A 12,486-nucleotide genomic window follows, 5' to 3' on the forward strand; every position below is an offset into this window, starting at 1 on the left:
TGTCCTTGATTGAGGATCACTAAATTAGACTCATAATGGAATTCTCAATAGCAACATTAGAATCATAAGGCAACGGAATAATAGCTTCAAAATACTTATGGAAAAATTGTCAATGTAGATTTGTATACTCAGCTAAACTACAATTCAAGAGCAAGGGCAAAATACTATTAGTTTCTGACAAAGACTGTGTAATTCATGACTCTTGCTGGAAAAGATGCAAAGAACACCTTCAGGAAGTAGAAACATGAAACTCAAATGGAAGGAGTGTGATGCAAAAAGAAATAGTGGTGAAAAAATTAATAGACATGTAAATAAATATACATAAGCAGTGACTGCATTTAAAAAATGACTGATTTGGAAAGCTGTAAGATAAAAGGGAAGTAAAAAGGTACATAGTGATAAGACATTTAAGATGGGAGTGCTGACAGAAGTTAATGCTTTCTAAAGTCTTCAAGTTGTTCAGGAAGAAGGCAGAAATATTAAGTATGATCTTAGGATATGGAAAAATGTCTTAAGCCTGACAAAAAAAATCCCTAAAGGACTCTAAAGGAAACAACTGATAAGTATGGCTATATTAAAATAAAAAATTCTGTAACAAAAGGCACCATAGAGTAAAAATGAAGTCACAGATAAGCAGAATATCTTTGCAACTCATGTAATAAAAAAGGGATTGGTTTCCTGAAAATATAAGTCAATATGAAAAACAAAATGGGAAAGAGAACAGACAATTCATCCCTAGAATAAGAAATATGCACTTTCAATAACCCTTTGGAAGGTTGTATACCCAGTTAAACTACATTTTGAGAAGTGTTTATAGTCTTAAAGTAATTTCTGGGAAGAAACAATGGGAAAACCGTAAACAATGATGAAATTGGAAAGAAGAATCAACTGTGATAAACACTATTGTAGGCAAAGTTGTGGAGCTAGGGAAGCTATCTCACATATTATTGTTTAGAGTGTTAACTGGTATGGTCACTCCTGGGAGCATTTGGTACTATCTTGCAAAGTTAAAAATGTGCATCTTCCATGACTGGACAATTCCAACTCTTCATGTCTAGGTCAGAGATGTTCTTTTACATGTATGCCAGGAAACATGCAAGAATATTTACTTCAGCACTTGTATTCAAACAAAGTAAATAAATTAACCCTCTACCAGTAAGATGGTAATTTAGACATAGCTCGTTCTGACAAGAAAATACTGTCTATCAGTGAAAATAAATTCAGTTGATTTACATGTATCAAGAGGGATAAATGTAAAAAAAGATAAGGTTAAGTGAAAAATCAAAGCTTCAAAAGGATGCTTAGAATATGAAGCAACAGATACAAAAATTAAAATATATAAATTAATAGGATATTTGTTTATGGGGGAATGTGTATTTAATAAAGACAAATATCCATGTTTGTTACTTTGAGGAGCATAGATGAGTGATGAGAATGGCTTCTAATTATATCTGTAATATTGTGTTTCTTTTATAAATAGAGATCTAAGGTAATGATGACAAGAATTTAACATGCACTTTTATTTCAGCAATGGATACATGGGTGATTTTAAATAGAGAGAATTTTATTTTTTTGCATTTTTGTTTTGTTTTGTTTCTAGACAGAGTTTCGCTCTTGTTGCCTAGGCTGGAGTGCAATGGCGTGATCTCAGCTCACTGCAACCTCCGCCTCCGAGGTTCAAGCAAGTCTCCCGCCTCAGCCTCCCGAGTAGCTGGGATTACAGGCATGCACCACCACACCCAGCTAATTTTGTCTTTCTAGTGGAGACAGGGTTTCACCATGTTGGTCAGGCTGGTCTTGAACTCCTGACCTCAAGTGATCCACCTGCCTTGGCCTCCCAAAGTGTTGGGATTACAGGCGTGAGCCACCACGTCCAGCCTAATGTTTGCATTTCTATATATTTCAAATGTTTTGTTAAAAATTTGGCCAGAAGAAATGAACAAGAGAGAGGCTTTCCTTCCAGTCTGGCCACTTTCAGAGCACCCCTAAAAGGGCAAAATGCATATTAAAGGGGCATCATTTTTCTTCTCATCAAGAGTTTTAATTTCAGAAAAATAAAACTGTCTCCTAATAGTTATTTTTTTTTTCCTTTCAGAAAAAGATTACACGTGGTAGTGATTTGGGACTATGTGTACTTCATATTAATTTGATTAGCTAGCTCAGATAGCTTCCCCATATATTATTGAAATGTCATCACTTTATATGCTAATAATGATACAGAAAACAATAAAGCCATATTTACATCATACTTCATATATATAACACACTTTTATAAAAACGGTCTCATACCCTTTAACAATTACATAATTTAGATGGGCAGATCTGATTCAATCTTTTCAATGACAGAAGAAGTTTCCACAGACTATGATTTTGCATAGAACAAATGGGCCTGTAAGAGAATGTGGCCCAACACCTTCATGTCTTAGCTATAAAGTGGGAATAATATTTCTTCTGCCAAACTCCATCTTTGTAGAAGGAAGTACATGAGATGATTCACATAGAATTCCTCTAAATAAAAAATCCTCTTCAAATGAATAGATTTTTTAATCATTTTCATAATTGTCTTAATTGATTCTTTAAATCACTTTTAAATAAACAACGTTAGGCAGACATAAAACTCATCTTACTATATCTTCTAAGTGAACAATTTGTGAAGATGTGTATGATTTGTGAAGACAAGAGGAAAAGGTATAAATCTGTACATGTAGCATCATCTTTAATATTCAAAAATACATGCAAAGACAAAATTCTAGGAAGAAATGAAGTAAAATATTACCAATATTTGTCTTTGGGTAATAAAATCATGGGTGACTTTTAAATATAGATTTTGTATTTTCTAGTTTTATATGGTGATCATGCATTACTTTTTAAATCAGAAAAAGCCCCAGCAATAGTCAATATCTAGATATTGTTTGGAACATGTATATTTGCTAAGATTTCACAAACATTTAAATGACTAATTTTAAATAGTCCTATCAGTTCATTAGGGGTAGTTCTTATGTGAGTGAGTCCACAGGGGATAGAAAAGCTATTCCTGCACTGACATTTTAATATTAAAGATTCCTTGTTCACTTAAGAAGATGTTAAGATTTGGGCTTCAGTTATTTATGCAAGTCTTTAACTCTTATTATCTTTTCACAAGAAAATATTGTTGCCACCTGCTGGCAGTCATGTATTAGTGGAATGGTTTTCTATTCTTGTGAAGTAAAATCCAACTTCCATGAAAATACAGAAACTGCACCAATCATCATAATAATGGCTAAGTTTGTTGGGTTCATTGATTTTTTTTCTGGTTAGGCCATGTATTATATCATTTTATTTCTCACAATATCCATAAGTATGAACTCATTTTATGCAGGAGGACCATCAAGGCAGAGAGGTCACACTATTTCCCTAAGGCCCCACAGTTAGTGAACAACAGAGTTGAGATACAAATCCAGAAAACGGCAACTTTTCTGCTGTGTCAGCTTGTGAAGAACAACTGTAGTAAATCTGGAGTGTGAAAGCCCTATTGATGAAAATATTTATTGAGGATGCATAGAGAAAAAACAATGACTGCAATGAAATGCAACTCAGACGACCTGAGATTTAGCCACCCCTCCATACTTTATTGGCTGCATTGAGACCCTAAACTGATCATCCCAAAGGGAGTCTTTCCCTTCTCTGTCCCTCACAGGGCTTTTGCGAAGATCAAATGAGACAATGAGTCTGAAAGCCCTTCGTAATTTGTTTCCTGGTTTCCAAAGATGATCTCTGAATTAAATAAGATCCTTAGAAATGTAAAAACCTGAACTTTATTATCTTTTTTCCTCCCTGTAGATATGTCATCTTTATGTTATGACTTAAATCTTGCTTTTGGTTTGGCAGAATATAAATACACGAACGCCCACTTAAAGGTACTTTTTGCATCTTAGTAGTACAATATAAGGCTGGGTGCAGTGGCTCATGTCTGTAATCTCAGGCTGAGGCAGGTGGATCACCTGAGGTCAGGAGTTCAAGACTAGCCTGGGCAACATGGTGAAACCCTGTCTCTACTAAAAATACAAAAAGTAGCCGGGTGTGGTGGCAGGCGCCTATAGTCCCAGCTACTTGGGAGGCTGAGGCATGAGAATTGCTTGCACCTGGGAGGTGGAGATTGCAGTAAGCCAAGTTCGTACCAATGCACTCCAGCCTGGGCAAGGTGATAGAGCAAGACTCTGTCTCAAAAAAAAAGAAAAGAAAAAGTTAAAAAAAAGTATAATATGAAGATATTTTTTCACTGCATTGCCCAATGTCCATTATTGAGGGTCTAATTTGATATACTACTCAAATTCCAGGAAAATATTATTTCCACAGGAGAATATACTCCATCTCTGCAGGTAGGAAATAAAAGCATAAGGCTCTCTTTGTCTTTGGCTGCCAGGAAATTAAATTTCATGTCCAGTGGAGCCCATCTCTGCAGTCAGGAGCATCCACTTCCCTGGCTCTCAATGATCCTTTCCTTCACAGGCTCTACTCACCCTTCTTTGCAAGTATAAGTGACGGTGTTCCTGAAAGTGAAGTTATTCCCTGTAATGACAGCATCTTTGATGGCAGGTGGTTCTCCACAGAAGACGAGGTGACAGGCAGGTGGCGCTCTGTCCCAGATGCCAGAAGCCGTGCATTCAATAATGGAAGGGCCCTGTAAGCTGCAGGAAAGAATGATGTTACTCTTTCATTGGCTATGGATTTGCTGCTATGGAGATAAAACAGGAAGAGCTCAGGAGAAAATAAGGGACATTTGAGGAATTTGAGTACACAAAAACAGCATTTCTTCATATTAGATTGCTTTATATGAAAGCAAGAGAAATCTAAACAAGCTATATACCATTTGAAACAATGAATGGGTGAAAACAATATAACAACAGTAATCACTTGGTGCAGAGTGAAATATTGAATCCGCTTATGGGCAGTGGTGTAAGGCACTCCAGACCTGTGAAGAGCAGATTACTTGGATGAGAAGGGGTTCATTAGACTGGTTAGAATCCAGCAGGAAGAAAGACACTCACCTAAGTAGCCAGGAAATCAGGGCAACTAAGGTCAAAGGGAACTGTCCAGGCCATGAGCCTGGGCATTTGAACCATGCTACCCCTGACTCTGACCTCTGGTCTTCCTTTGACTTAAACCTCACATCCCTATGCCATGACTTATCTGCCTTTCTTCTCAACTTGATTCTGATAGCATGCTTTAATTCACTCCACTTTCTGTTCACTCGATCTGTTCCACTTCAGATCCTGTTGATCATGTTTCTGATCACAGTCTTTCTCCATTGTCCCCTCTGTTTAAACACACACACACACACACACACACACACACACACACACACACACACACACACCATTAGTTAATCTCCTACAGTTTTAAGAACCTAGCCCCTTATCTTGACATGCTTTTTCATAACATTCCATGCAATGTTGAGTACGTTTGGTAAGCTGTTTATAAAGAAATCCATCACAAAAGCATTTATCAGGTATTCTGTTTATGCGTCATCAACTATTTTTGCTTTCATGTTTAAAGTCTGAATGCTTACAGCAATTGAACTAGGACTCCCAGAGTCATAGTTAGATAGAATATTTCCTTGGGCATTTACCATTAGCTAGGTAGGCCTCGGGAAGCATACAGATTTGAGAACATCCTCATATTTATAAATTTGTTTTTAGAGTCAGCCAGTCACGTACAAATGAAACCTATTGAGTAAAGAATACAGGCACGGTGGCTCACACCTGTAATTCCAGCACTTTGGGAGGTTGAGGCAGGTGGATTGCTTGAGCTCAAGAGTTTGAGACTAGTCTGGGCAAAATGGCGAAACCCCCATCTGTACAAAATACAAAAATTAGCTGGGCATAGTGACGCACACCTGTAGTCCCTGCACTCAGGAGGCTGAAGTGGGAGGATCGTTTGAGCCTGGGAGGCAGAGATTGCAGTGAGCTGAGATTGCGCCACTGCACTCCAGCCTGAGTGACACAGTGAGACCATGTCTCAAAAAAATTAAAATAAAATAGGCAGCGAGTAACACAGTATTGTAGAAAGCTTGGTTGGTGTCTACAAATGTTACCTGTATCCTGTATCGCATGAATATGATGCAGTAGAAAGGTAGGTAAGCCCACTCAAAATATATTTTCCATTATTTATGTTTTCCGGACTAGAACACGTCACTGGTTCACACACAGGAGGGGAATGACTCCAAGAACTGTTAGCAAGACAGGATGATTCTTTATCACCGGCCAGAGTATATCCTTTATTACACCTAAAGAAGATAGAGGAAAATTACAGGATATAATTTGCTTTATTTTGCATGCTGTTATCTGTGCCAAAAACCTCTAAAAATATTAAGAATTTATACATATTGGAAAAATTGATTTTTTTCCTACTGAAATAATGCTTTTAAATTATTTTTTTTCAAGATTGAATACTGTATATCTTCCCCATAGTGAAGTAGGATAGATTTAAGAATTTGGCTTGCCTTCAGTTTGTGTCATGGATTAGTATCTACAAACAGGGAATCCTTGGCTTGAGAGTGATGTGGTCTAGTCTGTTTCTGAGATATCAAGAGTATTCATTAGCTAGGAGCATCCACTCTCAGGGTGCCTCAAGGGGGCACTGGAGGTAATGATAGGTTATTGGTCAGGGGATTTAAGGATTCTAGATATAACTACCATTAAATTATTGGATTAAGATTTGTTCACACTATGTATCATTCAATTAATTACATATTAATTCAAAAATGTCCTCTGGAATTATTTTCCCACCCCCTTTCTTTCAGTGTTATATCACTACCAGTATGCCATCAACATCTACAATATAGTTTTAATCTTAGATTCTTACCTATATGTCACTTTGCTGCCAAAGGTAAATGCTAACTCCTCAATGCAACCATTTTCTGGAATAGCCGGTTTACCACATGAAACAGCTTAACAAAGGAAAAACAAACACGTGACTTTTTTGAGACTGTGTGCAAAAATCTTTGAAATTTCAAGGGGCAGCTCAAGATCTTTTTTTGTTTGTTTGTTTTCTTTTTTTTTTTTTTTTTTTGGTGTGTGTGTGTGGGGTCATGTTTAAACATGAGCCTAATACCTCAGTTCAAATACAAAGAACATTGATATAACATAACACTTCATATGTCTACGCCTTACCTTTCTAGGATTGCCAAACATAAGAAACGTGGTAAATTTACTAAACATACCTTTACAATATGGTATTAGATGATTCCATTCTCCAGACTCCAAACATGCGATTTTGGTTACTCCCATCAACTGGTATCCTTCCTGACACGAAAATGTGACTTCGGCACCTACTGTATAAATCTCACCTGAGGAGTGGCCATTTTCCGGATTTCCTGGAGCCTTACATTTTATAGGTTCTAGAAACAGACAGTTTTGGTGGAATAATAAGTGGCTTTCACACAACCATGCAAAGTCTCACAGCAAAAGAATTCCACTATAGTTAAGAAACCTGTTAAAATCGCAAGAGAAAACCTCGTGAAGGGAAATGCATGAGGGCCCAGAGACACATTGGACATTAAACCAGAACATACATTTAATAAGCATTTAAGCAATAATAGTTTGAAACAGCAATGCCTAACAACAATATACATAATTTTTCTGGCTGCAAAGGTAGGCGCTCATTGGGAAAGTAGTGGTGGTGCCAGAGAGTGGCTTAGAAGGTCATTAGCCTCTTTCATCTGTTCCCTCTTCATACCCAGTTTTTCAGAGCAATTGACTTGGTGTCAGGCTGATGGAAAGGCTGAATAAAGCAGATTCAGGAAAGTTTCCAGCCTCCCTTCCCAAATAGAGTGTGGGCTCTGGGCTCTCCCTATCTACAGATTCAGGGTCGGTCTCCACTGCTATCATAGGAAGGAGAAAAGGCTAAAGCAAGGTTTGGGCCAGGGTTGAGCAAGAAAAGCGAATATAATACTTGAATTCTCAAAAGGGGAGGATATATTGCATCAATCTTTTCAAAGGCCATTTGAGCTATATAAGTCAAGGAGTTTAAACAAATTCTTAAAGTAAATGCAACTATGAGCTGATTTTGAGGAAAACAGCCAGAGGTAAGCATAAAGATGTATGTCCAAAGATGCTTATTAAACTGTTTTCCATAGTGAATATCACCTAATATTAACATACAGAGAAAAGTTACTTATGGAAAATCCATAAAGTGAATTATAAAACAGGAATTAAAATCCTGCTCTCAAACTATTTTGTGACATCAAAAATGTGCCTGATATAATATTACATGAAATAACTAAAATAAAGAACTGTTTATATGGTGTGTTCATATAGACATCTTATTGTCTTCCAGGAGTTACTCCTCACAACAAATGAAGAAATACAACAACGGGTTGAGAGATGATCTAGTATTATCAAAGCTATTTCAAAATATTGTAATGCAAGATGTCTTGGGGAGGCAAGATGTCTATTTTTTTTCAATGATATAATTTTATGTGACTGAGGCAGAGGAAAGATATTGATAGTGAAGATGTGATAAAGCATCTTCCTTGCTCTGACTGAGGCAGGGATGTCACCGATTATATTTCTATATCCACTCTATTATTCTTGTACTATGTAGACGTTTCAACATTCTAGCATCATAGTTGGCTGTCAGTTTTGTTTCTGAGAAATTGGGAAGTTGGGGGAGGCACAATGCTACTTTAAAGCACTTTTAGTTGTTACTGATGTGTCTTTTGTAAGAACTTTATCTTATCTGCCTACCTGTATGCCCTTTGAAGTTGAAACAATTATCTCACTTAGAAATAACATACACTTAAAATACATACTTGAATAAAAGAATGGAATTAGGAACTTTTAGTTCTACATATGTTGGTTACCTGCACAGTTTTTCCCATCTCCTGTGTACGGTGGGACACATGAACATATGTAGGATCCATCTACGTTCAGGCAAGAAGCATGCTCACTACAATCTGATCCAACTGCACACTCATCGACATCTAAAATGAAGACAGCTTATAAATATTAAAGTTGATTCCTTTTCCGTATGTATCAAACATCTGTTTTTACTTTTAAATCATTATGTATCACGTAATGCACAACACTTCATATATTTGTATAGAATTTAAATATAACAGTCATAATCACATTGCAGATATACAATAAAAGCTATTATTTCCCTAGTTTATAGGTGGGCAAGCATAAGACAGGGATATATAAATATAGTCTTAATGTGGAGCCTGATAAAAATTTAAAACATTTCTGGCACCTCTACATACAGCTGCTTTGTCACTATGGCTTGGCCAGAGCTTACTGGGATGAGATAAAGTGAACAAAGCAATGCCTCAAGAACCTCAGGAATTTGGGATGATTGTCATCTACAGAGCTAGAATAATCTCATATAGTAGTTGCCAACATTTATCTCACCAAGGCAGGATGGTGAAACGCCGTTCCAGCTCCCATTATCTGTACAGAACATCCTTGAGTCACCCAATAGATAGTAGCCATTGTTGCACTGGTAGGTTACTGTGCTGCCAGCATAAAAGTCATCGGCTGAATGGAAGCCATTCTCCAAAGGAGGTGGCACCCCACAGCTAATGCCTGTAAGGTGACCAGGAAGAAGACAACGACATTAAGAGCAAAATACTCCAAGAACACTTTATTTGTATTAAACTAGCAGTTCAGTTAAGCATGACATTTTTACTGAATGCAAACATCAGACTGAGGGTGTCCTAGGGATAGCAGCAGCCTGAACCCTCAGCTTCTAGCACATTGCCTGGCTCACAGTAGGCATGCAATTCATTTATTCAAAAAACATTTACCCACTAGACGCTGATAAAATTTGGATATTTGTCCCTGCCCAAATCTCATGTTGAAATGTGATCCCCAATGTTGGAATTGGGGTCTTGTGGGAGGTGTTTGGGTCATAGGGGCAGATCCCTCATGGCTTGGTGCTGTCCTTGCAATAGTGAGTGAGTTCTCGTGAGATCTGGTTAAGTGTGTGGCACCTCTCCCTCCACTGTCTCTCTTGCTCCTGCTCCTGTCATGTGATGTGCCTACTCTTGATGCCTTCTGCCATGAGTAAAATCTCCTTGAGGCCTCCCCAGAAGCTGAGCAGGTGCCAGCACCATGCTTCCTGTACAGCCGGCAGAACTGTAAGCCAATTAAATCTCCTTTCTTTATACATTACCTAGTCTCAGGTATTTTTTTTATAGCAATGCAAAACGGCCTAACACATAGACACTGTTCTAGGTGCTGGAGTTACAGCAGTGAGCCAAACAAACAAAATCCCTGCCTTATGGAGCTTATTATCTAGTGGGGTAGATAGGCCAAAAAAAAAAAAAATGGTGAATATATCAGGAGGTAACAGGTGCTTATCTAAAATAGCAGTCTAGCCTCCACCTAACCCTCATTTTGTATTATTATTATTATTATTTTTTAAGATAGGGTCCAGTTCTGTCACCTAAGCTGGAGTGCAGTGGTGCAATCTCAATTCACTGCAACCTCTGCCTGCCTCCTGGGCTCAGCGATCCTCCCATTTCAGCCTACTGAGTAGCTGGAATTACTGGCACACACCACTACACCTGGCCAATTTTTGTATTTTTTGTGGAGATAGGGTTTCATCATGTGCCTAGGCTGGTCTTGAACTCTTGGGCTCAAGCGATCCGCCCGTCTTGGCCTCCCAAAGTGCTGGGATTACAAATGTGAGCCACCACACCTGGCCACACTTTGTATTTTCCTAGCCTCTTTTATTTTTCTTCACAGCTCTTGCTTCTAGCCCTTACCTTTATTATTTACTATAAATAAATATTATATTTACTTATTTTTCTGTCTCTCCTATTAGAATGTAAACTACATAAGAATAGGAGCTTTTTCCCCCGAACCGCTGCATCTCCAGGACCTAGATCAGTGCCTAGCACATAATAGGTACTTTAAAAGTTGCTGAATAAATGAATGAATGAATGCACTCGACTGAAGATGGCTCTCCCTGTTTTCCCCTCCAGCAATGACCCATCTATCTCTGGGCCTCTACCTGTAGGGTGTGTCTTTCCAACCCTTTCAGTTCCTTGCATCACCTTGGATGCATGCACAAATGGTCCCTTTGGATCCTAATCACCCATCTCCTTCATGATGCCCAGCACAGTTCATCAAACAAAGAAAAGGTTCAATGAATATTTGGTATATTTGCTACTGTGAAGTATTCACTCTTTGTCTAGCATTCCTGAAAAGAGTTCTTATGTTTTCAATATTTTTCAAAAGTCACTGAAATGGCTTCAAGAAAGGCAGCTCACGTTCACAGTGAGGAAGTGGTTGTGTCCACTGTCCTTGATTCAGACAGTACTGCACGGGGTTCCCGACCAGCTGGAAGCCTGGATCACAGAACAGATTGATTTTGGAACCTGGCTTTAAATCTTCAGATGCAGTTCTCAGATGAGGCACTGACCCTCCTAAGCGTGGGCAATCTGAGGGCAAAGAACACAGGTGCAGAGCTTGTCAGTGGCATAGTGGTAGCATCACCAAGTCAATGATTTCAAACTGTATTCTGTATCAGCATTTGAGAGCCACCTTACTGATGTGAAAACAAGTTAACATGTAACCAGATCACTGGCAAGCAAAATCACTTAAAAAAAAAAAAAAAAAAGCATTTAAGTCAATAACTCTCCCTCTTTCAAAATATTTTAGGAATGTTAATGAAATGTTCTTGTAAGTTATCAAAAGCCATAAATTCTAGGACAGTCTAAGAAACTCATTTAAATAAATTTGATTTTATGATACAGTTTTGATCATTCAGTTTCAGTGTGCAGATTGCAACATCCATCACTTTTCTCCCTGTGCTACCTGTTCCTAGATACCTTCTACAAATTATAGAACCAAAAGAGTACCCCATCTCAAACAGGTGCATAGTATTTCGGTGGGCCTTGAAAAAAATAACCTCATCTCTTCTCTAATTTTCCTGATATTATTTTACTTTCATCCAAATTTCCTCCCTAATTATATTTTGTTATACAGAATATATTTTTGCATTAAAAAAACAAATCCTTTGGATGAAAATAGGGTAAATATGAATTACTAGTTACAAAAAGTAGATTGACAGTCACATACGATTGGACCGATAGAGAATTCTGAATTGTCTTCTTTTGCTAGACAGTCCCAGGGTGGTCAAGAGATAGTGGAGTCTATGAAAGAAGGAAATTCTCACCAGAACAAAATATGCTCTTAGAATCGATCTTCACTTTCCCCACAATTCCTGACAAGAAATCAGGCCATGCTAACACGTTTCCTTTACTGAGTTCCTCTGGGCAGGAGGTAGCCAGTGACTTCACCTGAAAGTTTAATAACACTTTAGATAAGCCTTACTTGTTCCATTAAGATGGAGTTATTATACGTCAATTTAGTCCTATTGAAAACATTCACAGATTTTTTAGAGATGGGGGTGGAGGGAAGCAGGTATGATTTCAGGGGCAGCAGGAGATTCTCTTCCGTTTCCCTCTCTCCCAGCTCTATCATTCCCTCTTCCAGCTAC

General features: G+C 37.9%; 1 protein-coding gene across 1 annotated transcript in view; it reads right to left on the minus strand.

Moving 5' to 3' along the window:
- The window catches only part of SVEP1 (sushi, von Willebrand factor type A, EGF and pentraxin domain containing 1), a 209,799-nt gene that overhangs the window by 51,498 nt on the left and 145,815 nt on the right, over positions 1-12,486 (minus strand). Inside the window, exons 29-36 of the mRNA XM_004048429.5 lie at positions 12,163-12,286; positions 11,255-11,425; positions 9,390-9,563; positions 8,843-8,962; positions 7,202-7,378; positions 6,844-6,928; positions 6,074-6,265; positions 4,500-4,667 (exon numbers count right to left, since the gene is read on the minus strand). Of these exons, the coding sequence (XP_004048477.5) occupies positions 4,500-4,667; positions 6,074-6,265; positions 6,844-6,928; positions 7,202-7,378; positions 8,843-8,962; positions 9,390-9,563; positions 11,255-11,425; positions 12,163-12,286 (1,211 nt within the window). The remainder of the gene's footprint in view (positions 1-4,499; positions 4,668-6,073; positions 6,266-6,843; positions 6,929-7,201; positions 7,379-8,842; positions 8,963-9,389; positions 9,564-11,254; positions 11,426-12,162; positions 12,287-12,486) is intronic.

This window comes from Gorilla gorilla, chromosome 13, assembly GCF_029281585.2.
Source record: "Gorilla gorilla gorilla isolate KB3781 chromosome 13, NHGRI_mGorGor1-v2.1_pri, whole genome shotgun sequence".
NCBI lineage: Eukaryota > Metazoa > Chordata > Mammalia > Primates > Hominidae > Gorilla > Gorilla gorilla.